General features: G+C 38.3%; 1 protein-coding gene across 1 annotated transcript in view; it reads left to right on the top strand.

The window, feature by feature from the left end:
• Positions 1 to 23329, top strand: part of b4galt2 (UDP-Gal:betaGlcNAc beta 1,4- galactosyltransferase, polypeptide 2) — a 144195-nt gene that overhangs the window by 113175 nt on the left and 7691 nt on the right. The window contains exons 5-6 of the mRNA XM_053329760.1: positions 2435 to 2557; positions 22198 to 22302. Of these exons, the coding sequence (XP_053185735.1) occupies positions 2435 to 2557; positions 22198 to 22302 (228 nt within the window). The remainder of the gene's footprint in view (positions 1 to 2434; positions 2558 to 22197; positions 22303 to 23329) is intronic.

Here is a 23329-nt window from a genome sequence, read left to right as displayed (position 1 = left end):
ATTTGACAACATGCCTTTACTGCACCTCAGTAGTGACAGTTATCATTTGGTGGTTATTTGAATGTCACATATAGACTAGGAAATTATGTTTATGGAGCCACAACGGTTGAAAATATTATATAAGAGTTATGTTTATTCTCTTTATAACTCAACTTAATGAAAATGTTAAACTTAGTTCTCAAAGTTCCCAAGAACAAGAAATCAGCAACCGTACTCTCTCTCTCTGTCTCTCTCTCTCTCTCTCTCTCCCTCTCTCTCTCTCCCTCTCTCCCTCTCTCTCTCTCTCTCTCTCTCTCTCTCTCTCTCTCTCTCTCTCTCTCTCTGTCTCTCTCTCTCTCTCTCTCTCTCTGTCTCTCTCTTTCTCTCTCTCTCTCTCTCTCTCTCTCTCTCTCCTCCCTCTCTCTCTCTCCCTCTCTCTCTCTCTCCTTCATTACTCTTAGCATGTGTCCATTTTCAGCACAAGCACACATGCAAACACACCATATTGTTGCTGGGAGAAACTTGTGCAGAAACAGACGGTCTCATTAGTTTCTGCTTGTCATCTTTCAACAGGGAGCTGTCATACATTTGACAACACATACTGTGCTCGCACACACGCACATGGAAGCACACAGATACACACAGCAACACACGTGCATCCGCCTCTGGTTAGACTCTGGGCGCCTGTCATGACATTCCCAGCTGACGTCCGTCCCACTCCACTAGGCTCACGACTTAAGTAAATAATAAATAAATACATAACAATAAATAAATAAAAATTGTCTTCCCACTGTCCACAGACACACACACACACGAACACACAGGAAAGAGACTCTCCTCTATCACTTAATTTTCTTATAATAATAATAATAACTTTATTTATATAGCACCTTTTAAAACAGAGTTTACAAAATGCTTTGACAGACAAGGCAAGCAAAAGCATTATAATAAAAAATAAGACACACAACACAGAGAGCAGTAACAAGACTGACATTGACAAGATGAGGGTAGAGGACAATGGAATACAGTTGGAGATAATGAGAATATAAACATATAAAATAAATAAGACAAAATAAAAATAAGATTAAAAATAAAAGACAGTAGCAATAAGCAAAACGAACAAACAAGCAGATGACATCACATGAAAGTCTGTAGTAATGAGTTTTGAGAAGTGATTTAAAAGAAGGTACTGAATGTGTGAGCCTTATTTCCTTGGGCAGGTTGTTCCAAAGCTGAGGGGCCCTAATGGCAAAAGCACGGTCCCCTCAGCCTTGACTTTGGAACCACCAGAAAGGTCCCACCCAAGGATTTAAGGCTGCAGGCCGGCTCATACGGAGTCAACATGTCAGTTATGTAGCTTGGAGCTAGACCCAGACGTGCTTTAAAAGTGATCAGTAAAATCTTAAAATAAATCATCACTAATTTTCTGTCACTTTTTAACTTTTCTACTACTTTGCATTTCCTCTGTTCATCTCTTCTGGTTTCCTGAGCTCTTCTCCTCTTTAAGTTCTAATTTCTCTTTATTGCACATTCATCAATTGATTCTTCTCGGGTGATGGAATTCATAATGGGGCAATTATATAATTAAGTTTAGTATTATCTGACATTTCTGATGTTAAGCCAGACAAAGGAATGAAATATTTATTTATTATCATTTAATATTTTAGTAGAATTCAACTAACACAGTGGGAAGAACATGAATGTTAAATGTTTATTTCTAAGTACCAGATGCCTACAGTGTGCAGAAGTACATTGCCCCCTGATAACACCCGGTCCTTCCATGTGTCTTCTATATGCTAATATAGTATATTATCCACTTCAAAATCCATCCAAGACTAGATCATTTCACCAGTCAACTGATTAAATGTAAATCTAAGAGATCTGAAAGCCTAAAACCACTTCAGGTCGTCTGAGATGCTTTTCAAATGTAAATTCTGCAACCTCTGCCAGCACAAAAAAGGACAGTCAGAGCCATTCATTGCTGCACAGTCCATTGCTTCCATCCTACACTAAAAAAATGAAAGATCGACCACTATTATCATTATTAACTATTTCCTGTGTTTGTAGCAATGTTTTTTATGTGTCTCATCATGAACTAAAGGGACTGTAATTTGCACAGGTTACACTGAACGTGTGTTTAATATATGTTGTTTCCTCCTGTTGTAATGAATATTTCTTTCGACTATTTGGAATGAATATGTGTAAAAGTGACTTTGCTTTGGTTTTTCCTTTCGGTTTGCACTTAAAGTACAGAAAACAGACACTTCTGGTTTTATTGCCATATAATGAATATCAATTTGTGTTGTTTAGGCATCATTTGATTCATGCCTTTGTAACCTCTCTCTCATTTTTTCTCTTTCCCTCACCTTTCCCATTTTTCCTTTTATCTTTTTGATCTTTTTTATTCATTTTTTCCATTTTATCATTGTTTTTCCTTTTCTCTCCTCTTCTGCAGGCTGCCCTATGCTGGCTACTTTGGAGGAGTTTCAGGCCTCAGTAAAAAACAGTTTCTGAAGATCAATGGCTTCCCAAATGAGTACTGGGGCTGGGGAGGAGAGGACGACGACATCTACAATAGGTAAGTGTGGAGGCTGCTGGTTCTGCCCTTCATTCCTCCACTATTATTCTACCTAGTTGAGTTGTCTAATTCCTTTAAGAGAAAGTTAGAGAAACTAAAACTGAGCCTGAAATACTGACTAAGTCAAGATTGGCATTTTGAAATGAGAAAAGCACACAGAATAAACTCTTATACTATCTGCCAGGGTTTATGTTTGCTATGTCAAGAGTCAGTTTGGAATAAAATACCTGTTCAGCTTAAGGACACCAAATGTCATTCATACACACATATACACACATTCATGTATGGACAGATATTCAAATTATTTCAGTAGGGAAACAAAAGGGTGAAATCATGTGTCTCAACTTTAAGTGACACTGAAGTTCTCCTTAGAGTGGATGATTTATTATAATTGTTCATAAAAGGAGAATGATTAGCAAATAAATTAACCTCTTGAAATGCTTTAGTCAGCTTTTAATGACTTGCTCAAGTTTACTAATGATATTACTGTGGAAGTGTGGTGAAATCAAATCTGGGAGAAGAATATCTATTTGACAGGAAGGCAGAAAGATGTCTTAAGACAGCTTAAATGTATTGAACCACTTAAAGGGCCATTAGTTTAATTTATTATCTACCCAGATGGTTGCTTGGACTGATAATTGTTTAATTACCTGGTGAATTGATGATCTCACTATTAAATGAATGCATACTGCAACAATATACAGTCATCCATCAGTGCTAGCTACTATAGGAACTAGAGAATCATGAAAGATTTAGTTTTATATTATATCAATAATCCATCTGCAACTTTACATGGCACCAAACCTCAATATATTACCCAATATTGTCGCTGTTATGCATGTTTCCTCCTTCAGTCACAGCAAACTAGAAATGTCCCCTTATTATTGCAGTACAACTAAAATAAGATGACAATTCAAGTAATTGTCATGTTGTCATGTCAGATTAACTTCAAGAGAAATTATATTTCAGTCACATAAACAAATTTGTTTGCATTCAGGTTCAGCTCTAGTATACAAACTACACACACGCACCCACACACACCCACACACACTAAATGCTACCTCTGTCTTTATTGTATCTCTATTCTTTACTATTTGTTTGTATTTCTCTCTTTCTGTGTCCCGCTGTCATTTTCACACTTTGAAGCTTGTCTCTGCCTTTTCAGTGTAATAGCATTATAAGAAAACTGAAAATAGAGCATTTGAAGATTGGTGTTTTTGAGAATGGACTGTGTCAGTCACCACAGTATTCTCAAGATTACTGTTGTTTGTCAGTGTCTGCCAAGATGTAATAAAACAGATCTATGTGTGCTTCACTGAATAGCCGTGTTTTGTGTGTGTGTGTGTGTGTGTGTGTGTGTGTGTGTGTGTGTGTGTGCGCATGCCTGCAATTATGAGACCAAGGATGACGGATAAAGTTAGTCCTCTAACTTTTTATTGGATGATCGTTGCAGTAGGCCATTAGATGCTGCAGATTTCCCTCGAGATATTTTACTTTACTCCAGCTGAGCTATTTCAACTTCTATGAAATGGGAGGTGTCGAGCAGGAATATCATTAAAATCCTGTTTTGCTTTCTTTTTATTGTACATCACTCACATATTGACTTCTGATATTCAGATTTCCCTCCATGCAGACTCCATTTACCTTCATGCTGCATACATAGTTACAATAAAATGTATGGAGGTGGGGATATTTTCCACTGAGCATGTAAATCCTGCTATCCTGTATGTCAAGACGTGTAGATTTTACAAATTGCTTTGAGTTAGAGGTGAAATATTAACAAATTGACATCCTTTGAGATATTTTCAGCACAGCTACACAATTTTGATTCCTTTGAATTAGAGAGCATGTTTCTTAGTTTGTAGTGTTTTGCACTGTAAGTTCAATAGACCATTATACAATTAAACAACCTTGCAGTCTGAGGTAGTGGTCAGTGTGTTGTTCATTTTTTTGGCTGGATTGCAACAGCAGAGCCAGCGCTACATACATGAATGTCTCTCTGTCAGTGACTGATTCACTGAGTGATGAAGTTACACTATTGGTCAGCTGGAGTGTTGGAGTTTCTGCAAACAGTTTTCTGTTATGTCTTCGGGGGGCGTCTAAAGTGTTTCCATTGACTGCAGCAAATTCCAAATGTATCACATGCCACGAGCAGCCTGCAGCCGAGCCAGTAGATGCCCTACCTCAGTCTGCACCTGGAGTCCCACGCCATGATTGCACGACTGTCGTACTGTAGGAGCACATGGAGTCATTGTTGCGGCTGAACCGTCATGTGAGGTCTGCAGCCTCAGGGCCTGCAGGGAGTGTCATGTCGCTCCTCAGGATGATGTCAGCAGCTCACCTTGTGGTACACCTGGGGGCTGCTGCTCTTGAAAAACCACCAAGGTTAGTTTGTTTGGGACAAAGAGGAGGAGAGAAAACAGCTCTCCAGGCACCAGGAGGCATGAGGAAGAGCACTCTAAATAACCATCATTCTGACAAAAACTCAATACAGAGCACATTTTAGAAAAAAGAGACATTTGCAGATAGAAACAGATGAAAGAGCAGTGGGTGTTAACTAGATAATTAGAAGTAAAATAAGTTCTTTCAAATCAAACATCCAGCGATATGAGTGGAAAGTATTGTTCTTGCGGCTACATTTATAATCTATTTTTGATTCAAACATTGTTTAACTATGTCATGTGATACAATACTTGAGTACACTTTAACAGCAAGTATTGGGACCACTATAGAAAATCGCTGATGAACATTTAATATCCAGGAATTACATTATTGACACTACCAGTGACTATCCCTGTAACAAATTGTCCACAATTTCACACATACACCATACATGATCTAGCTATATACTAGATTTTGATTGAGTCTTGTTAACTGTAAAAACTGGCAGTATTCTAGTCCAAGGTATGTCTATCAATTTGCAATTGTGTACTTAACTGCTACCTGTTGTACATTTTTACAGAGCTCACACCAGTTCTGTTTGTGTAGTGATTGCAGGCAAGGCACAAAATAATTAACCAGATGTTGAGTTGAGTGAAAGTAGGTACACCCAAAAAAAAGGTTGTATAGAGTATAGTGTGTAAAGTGTTTACAACATATTGTGCATGCAGATGGACAGTGCTGAAGTTGTTTGAGAAGTTTATTTGGATTCTTTTCAACATAAATCTGGGTCACCGTCATTGTAAGATAGTAAATCCAAGCTGACTAACTGCTGTTCCCTGATAGAGGAAGCTTCCAACATTTTATACCATATTTTAAGCTGACAGGAAATAAGCGTTTGATGGTAAAAAATGACATTTCAATATATTTCTATATTAACATTAAATCATCTGTGGTGCCAAACCCTCAGAGAGTTAACACCCAATTCTGCAGCTCTTTGTAGATTTTAACCTGCTTCGTACAGTATCTGCATGCTTACATGTATATCGTTTTATTAACCATTTCATATTAAACTGTAGACAACCGTACAAGATAACCCAGCTAGGTGCATGCTACCTGCCTAGCATGAGCAGAGAGCCCAAGTAACCAAAGAAGACATCTGGTGAACATTCAAGATGCTAAAAATCCAAATTTCTTTCTCAGAAGTTAGTGGAGGTAAAACCAGAGCTAAATTGCAAGGAATCATTTTTTTATTGTACAGGTGACTCGTCAACAACTGCAGCTGTGGCTCAGGAGCTAGAGCAAGTTGTCCTACTAATCGCAAGAAAGGCAATTCGATCCCTGGCTCTTAATGCTTAAATGTCCTTGGGCAAGATACTGAACAAATGGTTCCCAAAGGCTGTGTCATTGGTGTGTGAGCGTGTGAATAATTGGAAATACACCCTGATGAAGAGGAAGCTTGAAAAAGTGTGTGTGAATAGATGAATGTAGGCATATAATGTAAAGTGGTTTGAATGGTAGCAAGACTAGAAAGGTGCTTTGTAAATGCAGCCTATTCACCATTTAACTTCAAAGGGGATGTTTGTGTTGTTTTGTCAGTGTGATTTGTAAGTAGGCAGATTTATCATGTAAATTTGATTAGTGCATCAGAGCTGTTTTGTCTTATGGCCGTTTTTGACAAAACTTGTTTCAGCTGTAAGCCCTCAGTAATTTGTCTCTGTGGCATATTACAGACTAACTGACTAACATAATTCAGCACAAGAAGAAAGTAAAGCAGAGACTATTGAGTGTGTTGTCACTCTGCATTCTGAACATCTGTATTATTTCCTTGTATGTATTCATATCTCCTACTGTGTACTAAGTTTGTTTATTACAGTGTAAAACTGTAAAAATCCCACAGTTAATATTATAATAAATTAAAGAATCCAACATTGGAGTAAAGCTGAGCATGAAGGTTTTGTCTAGTTTTACACCAGGGCTCACACCCCATCCCACCATCCACCTACGCTTTTCAGGGCTGCCTTGTTTTAAAGCCCTTCACACAGCAGTCTGAGGGGAAATGCCCTTGAAAACACAAAATCTCCTATTCGCTCCTGTCATGTAAAATCTTGTTATTGAATTGTTGTGGATTTTTAGCCACACCAGTGACATGGTGGTTGATTGGTCCAGATTAAATATCTCTGAACATTTATCTACATATGAATGCAGAATCTGCAAGCAAGGGACAGAAACATTGCAGTTTTTCGCGTCCATCTGGACCTAAAACAGCTACAAAGATATCAATGTTTGTTTGGTTTTAAACTGATAACTGAGTATAAACTGTAAAATAATCTGGTTATAGATGTCGTCTCTCAAACTCAAATTTAATTTCATCTCAAGTTGCTAATTGGACTGTAAACAATGACAGGCACATGGAAGAGGAAGTCTTTTCCCGGGTATCTGCTGGCTACACCGGAAGCTCTTAAACATTGGCTGCTACTCCCAGAGGCTAAATTGTCATCAGACTAGAGTTCTGAGATTGATCCAGACTCAAATATCTCAAACACTATTAAATAAACTGCCTTGAAATTCTGCAGAGACATTACTGGGACACAGAGGATGAATCCTTATGACAATGGTGGCCCCTTCACTTATGATGTAGTGTCACCAACAATTACAGTTTTTCACTTTCCTTGTTAGATATGTAACCATCTAACTGATGGATTGGCTCAAATGGCAGTCCCTTTACATCCACTGTGTTTACCTTGATTAAATCATCAAGGCTACTATAAAATATCTACACAAACACATACAAATATCAGACAGGATGGTTATAACTTGGTGTTCTGTACCATTGCCTTCATCCCAATTTATTTTTCTAGAAAAGTTATGATTTATTCCTTAAATGCACCACATTCGAAATGCAGCTGTCACATCATTATAATATGATGTGATCTTTTCCAATTTGAAATTCAGTAGAATTAAAACTGAAATAGCGTTGGATTTCTATCATAATCGTACTATAAATAACTGTTAAGACCCCCCCACCATCTGACTTTGACTGCAATTTATGGTGTTGTGTGTTCACAATGCAATGCTCTGCACGTTCCAGACTATAGGCTAAAGGCTTTCCTAAGAAATGCCTTTCCATTTGTGGAGCTAATTTTGTCATGCTTGAGACCAGTGCATTGGTTGGCCCTGTGCACTTTGTGCTGCTGCACATACATAAACTCAAATAGCAGCTGCGTGTGGAGACGCCCACACAGTCCGTGCACCCAAGACTGATCATCTTTCACTTGTTTTTTTTTTTGCGTTTTAAAGATTAAAATGCAGCCCTTAGTCTTGCACTGTCTTCATTATTGCAAACCAATATAGAACAATATAGCTCAATAAGATGTTTGATTAATCCTAGCAGAACATACAGGCTGGGAAAACATGCCCTGTCCTGTTTCTGTAGAGTCAAACATTTTCCCTCTAATTTTTTTCCCCCCATCAGGGATCGTTAGAAAAAAAAGCTTATGAGCTTATTATTTTATTTGAAATCTGAAGCTACAGTAGCATGCAGAGGTGAGGATGGAATCTTCAGCTGAGTGAACTAACAAGCTAGCCTGCTCTGTCTCTCAAGACTCAGTAAAAAAAGAAGGGTAAAGAGATGGAGAGATAAAAGAGTAGCAGTATAGATACGTGTGTGGCACCCATGAAATGTGACCCTTGTTTTTTCTCTGTCGATAAAGAGGGGCAGGGTTCATAGGTTTGATGTGTCCATCAGCCTGACATCCAGTCAAAGTCTCCTTGAACCCGACACTGAACCTCCATCTGCTCATTCTTTGAAAGCTGCTCTGGAAAAGGGGGCATGAACTAAATGACTAAATTGCTCTCACCAAGTTTTTCTCCATGTTCTGCCCCTCTAACTCTCTGTGACTCCTTTCCTATCTCCCTCTCTTGCTTCCCTCCAGCAATTTCCTTTTTTATGCTGGTTTTGATGGCACAGACCGTGGCATGGCCAGTGTCCGCATGGCTTCTGCAAGCCTTAATGTCAGCCCTGGGGAACAAGCTGTCCGTGCTGCTCAGTGTGGCCTGAGCCCGTGGCAGAGGGGACACATGCCACTTCCGCAACTGCCAGTGCCACTTGCCCCCAGACACCTGTATAAAAAAGTTGGTGGATATTACAGAGCGAGAGGCAGCAAGGCTTTTCTTTCTCAGCATCCTCTCACTCTCTCTGAAAATGCAGCAGTAGCCTTGGGCAAAGACTGTACCTGTCCCAAGGGCTTCCATAAAAGACCAGCATGCAGCACATACACATACACACACACACACACACACACACACACACACACACACACACACACACACACACACACACACTAACTCACTCCCTTACCCTTTCCCCTTCCTCGCTCTAAACCTTTCAACAGAGCCTGAGCCAGCATTATGTACACATGCAGCCACAGAAGCTCAAGGATCACACGTGTATCTGTCACGCCTTGACAATGGTGTAAAAGTCTGGATGTGTTGGACTTAACACTTTCAGAATGCCAAGCTTTTGATGAGTACAATCACACAATCGGTTATGAGACAGTCTGCACCCTTGGTTCAGGTCAGCAAACACTGTCAAGTGCTTTAAATTTCACGTTTAGACCTTTTTATTTCCTCTAAGAAATTCTATTGATGCTTTGACTTGCCCTGCATTAGTACTTAGGCTTTTTATAAGCATGCTTGTCTCAATATACTTGTCTTTGTTTCATCACAGTTATTTTATTTTTTTCTGTTTGTTTCTTCTCTTTATTGCAGTTGTGAAGCACTTTGTAAAGGTTGAAATGTGTTATATGAGGCCATGTTCAAACAGAGAAATGTGAGATGCACTGAAAACACTCGGGGCTTTTAGTATGTATATTAAAATAGGGAAAAACAACTCAGTTATCTTCTCATTTTCAGTTACACACATCTAGCAAAGAAATCTCCACTGCAAAGCTTCTGCTAACCATGATTAGTGCTGTGTATTAATGAATATATGAATGAATGAAACATGAATGTAATCTTGCCTGCTGGAGAGTAATACTGAATAGTCTCATATTCGCTAATAAGACAGTGAAAAGTGAAGGTGAAATAGTGTTCTGTATAGTATATGCTTTGCTCTATATCAATACAGCCTTACTGAGTCAGATACATCAGTGTGGTGTTACCTTAGTGATATCAATGGGTGAAATCCAGTGCTGTATTATGATTTAAAACCTCCGCCATTTAGACGGGGTCATACAATCGGTCACCTGACGTAGTACATTTCAATACTGGAACCTTAAGAGAGTCGCAATGAAACAGTATGCAGGAATTGCTCATTTCAAGTTGACATAAAATTTGAACTATTGTGAACTTGAATTTTGAAGGTGCAGTTCTGCCTCATTTCTCGAGTTGTAGTCATCTCTTGAATGTCATGTGGTTCAAAAACATTTCCTCTGAGCAACATATTTAATTCACTTTTTTCTTCCAGGATTTCATCAAAAGCACTCATAAGTCACTTGTTTCATCTGTTTGAAGTACTAAAGGAGTTTAAAGGAAATTGCTGTTTAGTCACGCACTCTTCTTATGATTCAACCATTTAATTGTAGCAAGAAGTGATTCAGTCATATCTGCTGTTGAAGTCTCATTTTTCTAACATACTCTCTGGCCAAATAAAAATCATGCATCCACAAGGCTTGGCAGGAAGAACAAATAACCCCCCTGGGTATACAGAGAGCAAGCGGGCACATTTTTCCTTATGATATGACACATTTACTATGACAGTCACAGAGGAGAAGTCAACATGACACAGAGAGCATCTACTTGATATTGGAGTGGAATCAGTGTAGGATGAACTTGAGGTGACCGAGGGGAAGCAGCAGCAGGAAACAAACAGAGCAGTGTGTGAGCGTGCAGCTGAGACAAGTGTGAGGCAGGTCAGCCGGTCTAACTGTTAGTCTTCTTGTTGTGGGTGTACATTATAGATCAGTTGATAATTGAATGTGTCCGTTTGATCTCCTGTGAGCTCCATTAACTTAAATATCAGTTATTATAGAAAATAAAATGTGTCTTTTCTTGGGTTCGATTTTGCTCTCAGATACTGTATATTACTTAAAGGCTGTTGAAGCATGAAGGTGGAGGGATCCTCACTGCAACCCCCATTGTTTTGAAACTTTGTGCTTGGTGAAAAACCTCAGAGGCAACAGATCAGTGTCAAAGTCCCAAACTGCAGTCCCAAACCTTGGAGTTATTATTGATGGTTGCCTTTTACTCACTCGTCAGCAGCATCACCGAAATAACCTTACATCCTCTCAGGAATTTCTTAAAATTTCAGTGTTGCCTTTTCAAGCCAGATATGAAAAAAAACTTGTTAATGCCTTTGCCACCAGCAGATTATATTACTCTAATGCTCTTTCTGTAGTTTTTTCTATGAAAGTCATTTACTACCTTCAGCTTATTCACAATGCAGCTCTCCATATCTTGATGCAAACCACAAAAAAAATCAGTCAATATCTACACAAGACTTTGCCTATGGTCTAAAAAACACTAATTGTTCTGGCCCCAAATTATGATCTCTAACAGCATAATTTGTCTGTACCTCCCAAAAACATTACATATCACTGTTGGAAAATAGATATGTTAAATGATGTGACAATGCTATGATTAAGGCTTGGTTAGGTTCAGCTGATCAGGGTTTCAGTTAAAATAAATGCATTGTTAAGGAAATGGAAACAGCATGAATTAGGTTAAAATCACTGCTTCCTCCAGGTAGAGGATTTTGTCATGGTTACAATGATCAAATAAAGTTGACTAGTGGTTAAAAAAGTTAAGTGTCATGTTTTGTTGACGCTATGCAGACTTCATCGTTATATAATTACATCATCTGATTTCCGTTTTTGATCACATCATAATTACTATCTCCTCGCAACTGAATAAAAGCTGTCACAAAGAAGCTTTTCAAAATCATCATGTCAGATGTATTTGATGCTGGTATCTGTTATCCTATAAAGTTAAATTTGGTCTCTGAATATATCATACACTCATCACTGAGAAATAAAATGGATCCGAGGCTCTGTGGGACCCTTAAATTTCTATTGCAACTGTATGTGACCTAGCCAGTGATCCAAGATGTGACCTTCCCTGTGGATGCTAGATCTTTTGTTCAAGTTTTAAAACTGGATACATGCAGCTCTCTTGTACTCCCTCTGTGTCAAATTGTGTCAGAGGGCAGAATAGTGAGGGATGCACTAATAAGAACAGCAAGCCCAGGGTGAAGGAGGGATAGAAAAAGGGGAAGAAAATGAGAAGCAGGGGACAGAGACAGGATGGGAGCAGTGTTGGGTAAAAGACAATACAGCGAGATGGAGAGGGAGGGAAATGAAGCCTTGAGCAGAAGGTATGGTCAGGCAGGACAGACACAGTCAGAAGCTGCTGGTACAGAAAGTCCACATCCCCAAGACAACAATGGAGCAAAAACCTGCCAAAATTCATCATTCATGCCACTGTATAGAGTCATGGATGATTTAAATTACAATGAGAATCCAGTATGATATTAAATAAATGTATACTTTTTAAAAATATACAAATATGAAGGGGGAAATAAATACTCTCTGCATTCTCCCACAAATCATTTACATAAAAACCTGCATTATAAGTAGGAATACTTTGCTTGTATCCTACCAGCAGGAACAATTGGATTTCTGGCACAAATCCCTCAGAGTAAAGTGTCATCCTCATACATTTTATCTGAATAGAAAACGTAAATTCAGCACAGAAGTTGCACAAAAATAACATGGTATTTTCTTTCTTGCTTTCTAAAAAGTAAATCCTATTTCTGCAGGGCTAGACAATTTCCTGATATATCTGATAGGTCATTGATTTTTGTTTATTGTGTTTGAGAATGACTAAATTGGAGGTCATAATTTATCCACCTTATATACTTGGATTTGTCTCTGAAAAAAATGTTTCTTTTAAGGTATATGGTTATTCTATTTGAGTTATTCCCATGGACAACAGTGTCATTAATTAGCACATTACCAAAAAAGTGAGTAATGCCAGTTAAAAATATGTTTAAAAAGACAAGCAACTAGCCGTGAGTGCCCAAATGTGTTGCTGCGGAGCAAAAAGTCTTCTGTTCACACTCACACTCTTTACTTTTGTGTTACTTTCTCTCTGTTGAGTATCTTCCAACCTCTCCATATACCACCATCACTATCCTCTCCTTCCTCTTTCTCTCCCGTCTCATTTCAGTAGGCACTGGCATCTGAGGCAGGACATTGGACTTAGCCTCCAATTCTCCTCCACTCCATTGCTCTAATGCAATTAACTCCACTGGTGGGAATAGGAGAGGAGAGCTGGAGAAATTCCTGATTAATCCAATCAAATAGGTCCATGGCCTGCATGCGTGTGTGTGTGTGTGTGTGGGTCTGCAAAGCTGTCCAGACCAATGTCCAGACTGCTATAATAATGTTCCTAAATGCACGCGCTGACGCGCATACACGCGCACACACACGCACACACACGCACAGTACGATTCTGCCTCAGGCTGCAAATCAAACTTTTCAGGGTAGATCATATAAGCAGGGTGATATTTTTCTAAGAAGAGCAAAGTGCTGGAAGTGCTGCAGTCCACTCTACTTCACAGATTTAGGGTCTTTTCAAATGGGCAAGGTGCCTCCGCTAGTGAACTACACTGTACTGTATAATGGATTCACTCCAGGGATCAGTTGTAGCTGCGTTTTTGTTCCACTAATAAGCAGACTAACAGTCTAATCAGAATAAAAATGCCATTTTGAACTAGTTTGGTCAGAGTATAAAGGTCCCTAAATTGTCACGTAAACACACTTCACAGTAAATGACTATACTTTGCTCTATAGCCTACTAAACAACACTTTCTACACGACACCTACACACATCCTCATAATGAAACAACCTCATAGATTGATTTACCTGCACTCCACTCATGGGAGTGTTTTCTAATATACCACCAACAATTATTATGGTGTGACAAGGTGGTTAAGGTCTGGTTAGGTTTGGGCAAAAAAACACATGGTTAGGGTTAGGGAAAGATCATGGTTTGGGTTAAATAGATCATTCGGTGTGGGTTAAAGTTACTTCAATATGTCGCACAATTTTTGTCGTCATGGTAACAGTAAACTCCACAACAATCGAAGTCACATTTTTTTTAACAAACTGTCCTGAGTCGCAGACAGAACAGTAAAGTCTATCTAGCTACCCACTCAAACCACCTCCTCCTAATATGAAAGTTTGTCACCATACATGGGCGTAATCTGAACCTCATCACTCTCTCAGATCATAATTACCTCAGCCAGTAGGTGGCATAAACATAAAGGGCTGAAATTTTGTCATATACTTTTTATAGTATTTTTCGTGAGATTGTGAATAAAGGAAAAGTACTTTCTGCCATTAAAGGAAGCAGCAGTGTGTTTTGACAGACCTGATATTACAGTACAGTAGCAGCAGACCAGTAATAATAGGTTCATCTGTTCATTGGTTTGTCTGTGGTGTATTGCTATATTTGGTATGTTGTTATATCACAGGAGAAAATTATAGAATACAACTTTATTGCTTGTTGGACAGAGTGGAAAATTGCCTTTTGTCTCACTAAAACGTGAACACAGCACAAAAACATGTAACTTATAAAATATAGATAGAACTGGGATGAGAAAGTATAAAGTACACTATAGCACACACAAAAAAAGAACAGAAAAAAGATAAATGATCAAAAATGAAGCATGAAATATTGAAACATAAAATAAAATGTTTATGATGTTGGTTTCACTCCAAATAAAAGACTTTCATGATACCTAACGGTCAATCTCTATTCCTTAGCTTCAGCCAGCGCTTCCCAATTGATTTTCTGCCAATACTAAATTACTAATAACTATACTAAGCAGCTAACTTCTAAGCCTGCATTTCAGTGATCGAACCATGATGGTTTGGAGTGGAGGGTTAAAACAGCCTCAGTGGTTTCGTAAAGACTTTATAAGATTGACTGACTCTGTTGGAAACCTTTCTTCCTCATAATTTGCTGTGAATTTTATAAACAGATAGTTGTGTTCTTTGAAGAAATCATGTTTATTTGGGATGGGATGTTTGTAGATGATGACATCTAACGACATCTTGAAACTCCTCCAACATCATGAGGAACCAGTAAAACTAAGCACTAAAAATGGTAAATTAAATTGAAAAAATGATTCCACAATGGTATTGCACCATCTTGCATCAAATGTAGATCAGCTGATTTTCTTGGATTACTAAAAAGACTAATTTGTGAATTTTTACCAAGACAAGCTGCTGTGTTCTGCATCAATAACAACCTCTGGCTGTGAGGGATGTTTTTGAACATGCTGGAACAGGAAGTTAGTTAGTTCATGTATTATTTGAATCCACCTGTTCAATTTGTCTTCTCATTTCTCTCCATTTTGTGGCAGTTACTTCTTACTTTATGTGATCAACAGATACATTTCTCTTCACCATTTACCTCAAAATCATCCCCAAAAGCACAAAATTATGCCTGAAACAAAACAAAAATGAAGGAAATTTGTGGGATGCCTCTGCCACCTCCAGGTTAACATTGACTCTTTTTATGAAAATGTCACAAGTGATAGTGTTATGTAATTATCTCTTAAAGAACATAACAAAAAAGTCGCATGAAGTCAAGTAAGTGAAAGTCAAATAGATTGTTGTTTTAATTGAATCTACAGTACCTTCTCCATCTTGACTATGATATATTTTACTTTATTACTGTAATTATTTTGTTACTTGCTTCTTTATATGATTCAGTTATCTAGCACTCCGACTGTCAGACAATGAATACCTTTATTAATAATGGTTGGTGGACTTTGTAAACCTCAGGGATGATGATGGGAATACGTTCAAGACTTTTCATAAAGAGATTTCAATGAACCAAAACCAAAGTCAAAAAAATCAAAAGCTGGTCCTATAATCTTGCAATACTGACTTAGTCTCTGAAACACAGTGGTCTACTTCTGTCTCCATTGTTGCTCCCATTCGTCTTTTTACTTTCAATAAAGAAAAAGAAAAGGGCCATAAATTGCTTGAAGGTCCCCCACAGAGGGGAGCGTTATAGCAGCCACCCACCTGCTGTTTTTTGGTGGAGGTGGTTGTCGAATGTGTCAGCTCCGGATTACATACATCACACAAGGGACGACCACGCTGAAGCTTTCCATCCTCTGTAGAGCGCAGCAGCTCCATCGCATCCCTAGTGTGTCTTCCCGCTTACATAATACATGATACTCACTACGCTGTCATGCTATGTTACTGCCTACTGCCTGTCACAGTGGTGAAAAATAATGACTGTCCTGACATATTTTATTTTTGGTCAAGAATGCAATTCTGTGCAAGAATGAGGAGAAGCCAGTTGATGAATTTCTACGCAGCTCATTATAACACACGTACACAAAAAAGTTTGTAGCCGCAGAGGATGTTTTATAGACTTTCTTGTTTCACACTGTGTCCCTCTGAAACCACACAAACCCTATTAGACATAACAACCCTGACTTTCATTCATCACACACACACACACACACACACACACAGAGTGCATGTTCCTTTTGCGGGAAAGAGTCTCAGACTGGCGTTTAATCATTGTGCAAACTTTCATATTGACAGTTGAGTGGATGGAAAAACAGCCCACCCTCAGAGAGTGATATACAGTACAAGACTTTCAAAGTGGGTTCTGAAAGCATGCAGAAAGACATTAACTGGTAGAGATACAATATGGTAACAAAAAAGAAAAGCGGTGATAATATTTTAAACAAGTGAATACACTCTGGTCAACTTTTTTTCCTGTTTTCTCTGTGGATTATTTATTTACAACCAATGGAGAACACTTAGGATGCTTAGAGGATGTTAGTTGACCTCAAAAGCTTTCAGATCCTTCACACTAAAAACTGAATTGAAACTGCTTCTTATCATTTCATAGCAGCCTACAGTAAGTCATTCTTATACAATTTGCAATGCAACTAAAGTCACTGCTCAAATAAATCCAGTAGCAACATTTCACCATTGTAGCCATGGATACAGTAAACAATAGATGAGGTGTTGAAACATAGTGGTTTGTTCCCTCTAGTGAAAACTATTCATTGCATCTCTGACTTTCTCCTTGACTGCTCATTATGTGTTCACAATAGCATAATTTCACAAACATAAATAGCACAAATAAAATAATGTCTCAATATAACTGTTAGTGGATTATAGGTTAAGCAAAATGGTTTAACTTGGGACAAGGAGAAAACATTTCACACACACTCACCTTCTGAACACTTCACATTCACTTACTTAAATGATTTATTTGAAAACTGGTATAAAGTTTTGTCCTGTCATTGCATTTTATTCTGTTATTGTAATCTGTTATGTCAATGTTTGGAACCTTTCCTTAGGATTTCTTTTCCTTTTTCACACAGTTTTTCAAATGCTCCCATTGTCAAAATGAAAAATGCACAGGACACTGACAACTGCAATTTATGAAGCCATGGTAACTTCTAACTATTTGTATTATTCATGATAGCTACAAATTAAGTTACCACTACCATCACTGTAGACTCTTACATTTTGTTAGTTTTTCTTTTTGTCACTGCTGTTCACTGATGATCAGTCCCTCCTTTTTGATGGTCATCAAAACTCTCCTCTATAGTCAAGACACAGTAAACTACCAATTATTCTTTACAAAGAAAACAAATCATTGATCTGCTCTGAAATATCTTCACTAAATTGCTGATACAGATTCATACAGACTCATTTTAAAGATAGATTCACAGTTCTAGCTGATATCACTATAGTCGGGCCTTACATGTTCTGCAGGGCAGCAGGCCCAAAGAAGATTATTTTAAAGATGCAGGACTGTGCATAATGTATAACTAAGCTCACTGAAAAGCTGAGGAAAAGAAGGGGAGGCTGTCTTGCTCACTCTTTCACACTCACATTATTTGCACCATAATAAAGCTCTAAATTATGCAAATACATGCTCACATATGGGCACACACATACACACTGACAAAGGAAATCAGCTATGCATGTGTGCCAAGTCAGCAAAGTCACTGAAACTTGAGAAAGAGAGAAAGAACCAAGAGGCCAAGATCTGTTATTTAGTTTTCAAATGAATGTATTTATGGGAGGGTTGTTTTGATTGAGTTTGGGTTTTGCCTCTTACGGGTTGACGTGCTTTTGATGGCACACGCCTGTATTCAGGGTTATTTACATTTCACTGGTCTGTAAAGGAGATGAGAAGAGAGGAGAAAAATGGAAGGTGAAGGGGGTATGGGAAGAGAGAGGAGAGCAGATGAGGACAGAGAGAAGAAAAGTGAAAAGCCATGAAGAGAAATGTGATGGAAGAAGGTGGAGAGGTGAAAACAATAAAGGAGAGGAGGGAAAAAGCATGAAGAAGCTAAATGGTAAATGGACTGCATTTATATAGTACCATTCAAAGCGCTTTACATTACATGCCAACATTCACCCATTCATACACACATTCATTCACACTGATGGCAGATGCTGCCATGCAAGGTGCCAACCTGCTCATCAGGAGCGATACAGCTTTTTATCCAAGGTACTTTTTCTTTTTTTTTTCTTTTTTTTCAAGGTTTTTGTTGCTCACTCACCGATTCACACACATGCAGTCACACACCAGTGCTTCAGCCATCAGGAGCAATTCTCGGTTCAGTATCTTGCCCAAGGACACTTTGACATGCGTTTCTTCTGATTAGGGGGGCAACCCGCTCTACCTCCTGAGCCACAGCAACCAAAAACATGGCTGATAGGGGAGGAAGTCATTTGAAAAGAGATAGAGGAGTAAGGACAGTTCAGGATAGTGTAGAGGGAGAAGATAACTCGTTCAAAGTTTTAAAAGAAAAACAAGCCTACTTCTTGTTGAGTAAAGAATAGTTTGACATTTTAGGACAATACACTTGTGTGTTATTACTGAGAGTAAGACGAGGATATTGATACCACTGTCATGTCTTTGCTTAAAGTTTGGAGCTGGAGCCAGGAGGCAATTACCTTGTGTGTTGTATAAGTTAGCAGGGAGACAATGAAATATGATCAAGGAAGTGCAGTTGGAGCTATAGTTTAAAGCCTTATCAGGCGCCAGGACATTTCCTTGCATATAATACTCATAGAAAGTTTTACAACACGGTAAAGTTAGTGTGGGAGTGACTTATCTTTCCTTGGGAGGACTGCAATGTAAAAAGTGTTCATGTTAAAGTAACCCATCAGGAATGTGTGCTTGCATATATGTGATTGGACAAAGCAGCGTCTTGCTGGGTGACGTCATGTTGTTGTTAAAGTCGAACCAGGTTCAACTGTTTGCTGGAGCTCTCTTTGTCGGCACCCCTGCTGCATCAATGCACTGCCCACAATCACACAGAGCTAATGTAGGTCTGAATGCTGACTTCTGGCAAAAACATGAGATTGATATTGATCTTCTCATCTCATCCATATTTCAACATTTGAAATAGTTCAACAGTTGAACAGTACTCATGAGAGACAATATAGTGTACTCCTTAGCCATAGCACCACACACTGTTTTCACCCATAAATATATTAATTGAACAAAGTTAAAATTAATGTTTAGTCATTTTCTTTTTATATGCATTAATTCACCCTACATCAACCCTAAGTAACTTACTCTGGGTTTTAAATGCAGTTGCAGAGGCTTTTCCAGCATGCCAAAAATATGCTTGACATTTTACAGCAACACAAACAGCAACACGAACATAAACCTTCAATATACTGTGTAAACCTGCTATCTGCTTTCAAAAACCCTATTGGGGGTAACAGAGAAGAAAAACCAACACAGAGAAAGAAGAGGTGAAGAAATAGGTAATAAAGGAAGAGAAAGGAGAAAAGGGAGAGGAGGTAGGAGACAAGAGGAGGCAGTGGGAGTGTAGTGTTGTTGAGGAGCAATATCAGGCATGGATGCTTTTTAAGACAGAGACTGCAGGAATCAGAGCGTTGCAACCAATAAAAAAATGCTCATCTAGTACACACACACACACACACACACACACACACACACACACACACACACACACACACACAGACAATCCTATATATCATTGCAGGTATGAATACCAATGATTATGTCAGCCTCTGGGTTTAAACTGGGCTTTATGTGGAACAGATGTGTTGTTTGTGTTGCCTACACTCCATTTGTTGTTGTATTAGATATAAATCTGCATCTTCGTGGTAATACAACGGTACCACTGCGTCTGAGAGTTCTGATCTCATGCTTTGCTTAAGACTAAGACATGCTGTAAGTCTTTGTCTTTTTCCCCAGCTAGGTAGCGTATGTAAAATGTACAGCCCCCAAAGTAAAACAGTCAGTTTGTTTCTCACGATGTTAGGAAAGTCTGAGAAGTTTGTTCATTCGTTCATTGTGTTTAAACACAAAGTCAGTTGTAAGAGTCTAACTAGTATTTATTGGTGTCAATAGGAAGATTTACTGACTCTACTTATGTATACCACCTACCGACTCTTCTACCTTTGCATCTTAAGGATAGATTCAGAGTTTTTCAAATTAGTCTTCATGTAATGCTTACTTGCCATATGCACATTGGAAGCATTGATGTTGTAATCATTTCTAATGAACTCCTCCTGGTGCAACAACTGTATATTGTACAAGATGGAGGGTAACATTTATAAAAAAAAATGATCACCTGATTCTACATTTTCCCTATGTTTTAGTATGATTGTTGTTTTTACGCAACTACATTCACAGTGTTGTTTTTGACCACAGTGAGCAGCTGTTTTGAGTGAAAAACTTCTAAAAATCCACTGTGCCCCATCTGTCCTGCACCACATGGCATGACAATGTTAAAGACAAGCTAATGGAGTGTTATGTTACTAAAAAACCAGATACGTCTATCTCCATTTGAGCTGGAGACCAAAAATGGAGCAAAAATTAGGGTAAAAATTGGACTATCAACACATCAGTCATCAATCATCAGCACAACTTGAAATGATTGCTTTAGTTGCTCCTTATCTGCCAAATGTTTATAGCCAACTGTTTGCTAACAAGGTTGACATACTTATGAGGTAATGATGTGTCAGTGTTTTTAACAGCTTGTTCTGCTGCCCCAAAGTGGTCAAATTCACTTGTTTGGAGACTGAGGGCCTGATTTACTAAGATCCCAAATAGTGGGTACTAAATTGTGTGCACAGTGCAATAGATTGCGGTTTTGTTTGCGTGTGTTTTGCAGGTGATCTACTAAGAATAACTGTGTAAATGAAAACAGGTGCAACAGGGTGGAGACAGCAGTATTTAAATTAGGGTTTTGCGTGTCTTAATGGAGAGTTGGACGACTAAAAAGCTGCAAGTGCAAAATGAAATGTGATCAGGTTCTAGTGGAAGAGGTCAACAAATATATTGAGTTATAACAAAAACAAATATTACCAGAAAAACCGACATATGGGAAAGTATTTGTGACAAAGTCAAGGCTGTTAGTAAAACCAAAAATATTCCACTCCAAAAATATTAACACAGGTGGAAAAAATCCTTCCTGTGTGTATTCTGTCATTGTGCCTCCATCTCCTCCTCTCCACAGTAACATAAGTCATGTATATGGAGTGTGCAGCCGGTTAATACCTGCCCTTCAGAGGTATTATTTATAGACGCAGTTAGCGTCAGAAAAAATACCTTCAGGTTTGGTAAATCACAATGTGTGTACTAAAAAACATATTTGCATTTTCTCCTCCCTGTATTTTGCACACTGGGGTTAAAACGCCCCACATTCTATATTCATCATGGCAAACGTACTAAATGGACAGCGCGTACTATCTTGCACATTTGAAAGATGCAAACCTCAGTGCGCTGCGTTAGTAGATCAGCTTGCATATTTTTTGCGGGTGATGTCAAGTTTGCACACGTTTTTACACACGCAAACCTTTAGTAAATCAGGCCCTGAGTGTAGTGGATATTATACCTTAATAATAATAGTTCATATTTTATATCTCTATAATTGGATCTTGAAGTACTTTGAAGTTGTCACCTTACAATTAAGGCTTTGAGAAACTGCGAGGGATATTCTTCTTTTCTTTTTAACATTAATTTGACAATTAACTAAAACAGAAATGACATATTATATGATATTGCAACCCTACCATTCCTCCATGTACTCCTTCCTTCTCAGGTTTTAGCTTTTCCTCTTTTAGTCTGCCTCTTCTCTTTGTCTCTTTTTTGTCTCTGTCTTTGTGTTTGTTTGTCCTTAACTCTCTAATAGATATTGTATCTGTATGTGTTGCAGGATCACTCTGAATGGGATGAAGGTGTCCAGGCCAGACGTTCGCATCGGTCGCTACAGAATGATTAAGCATGAGAGAGACAAACACAACGAGCCCAACCCTCAGAGGTACTGCATCATTATCCAAACTTGTTCTCCAGCTTTACATTCATTCTGACTGAAAACTGAAACATGAACAATAAAGGCAATAGAAAGCCAGCAGTGAGAAGTGATACTTTTTATCATGATTCATCTATTCTTTGTCATCCATATTATCTACTTTCATACTGTCCAGTTCGGCTTAGATCACATGCTTAAGCTATTTTAACCTTTAACCAGAGATGGTTAAATGAGAAGTTTTGCCCTTTTTATCACATTCACAAGTGGGAGCTACCTACTGTTACTCTGACCTCCTGCAGTTGACTACTGTGCAGCTCCTCTTTGGAAACTGTGGCTAACAGAAAAAGTGTTTAAGTGTATTATTATAGACTTATTTCACTAGCCGGCTATAGTTTTATGTCCAGATGTCTAACCATAACCTGTGAAGTTCCTATATTATTGACATAGAGATAAGATGCACTCTGTGGAAGGTTTGTGTGTTTGTGCTGTGTTAGGTTTCAGTTACAGCCACCCTAAATCCATTTGATTTATGATGACCAAAAATACCTGCAATGTTGCTGTTAACCTTGTTCAGTATCCTCTTACACATATTAGTGCCAAATTTGCAATACCTGGTTATTTGCTTATGGCTTAATTAGTACTGAGGTATGAAAGAACATTTTTCACATTATTTTACTTAATTTGCTTCATGCCATTTCATTTACCAACAATATTATGAATTTAATATATGTTTGTCTGTTTCTGTTTGTATCTCTCCAGGCTGTACATTTCATAACAATTATAGATGCAGTGTAGCTTTGTATGACTGTGGCCAGAATTTTAGAAATAAAGGTCATGAATCTAATTCCACCAACACACCCCAACCCACATCACAAATGTCCAAAATTATATATTATATAGTTTTTTGTTATTAGTATCTCTTAAATTTTGTGTCCTTAAAGAGAAATGTTGTTTCTCCACACTGTCAGGAATTTTTCTGCCTGCCTAAAAGTAGTCTAAATACTAAAATCAGCCTTTAAAATACCCATCATGTGTA

The sequence above is a fragment of the Scomber japonicus genome, chromosome 12, assembly GCF_027409825.1.
Source record: "Scomber japonicus isolate fScoJap1 chromosome 12, fScoJap1.pri, whole genome shotgun sequence".
NCBI lineage: Eukaryota > Metazoa > Chordata > Actinopteri > Scombriformes > Scombridae > Scomber > Scomber japonicus.
Note: the sequence above shows the minus strand (reverse complement) of the source record. Positions and strands in the feature narration are given on the sequence as shown.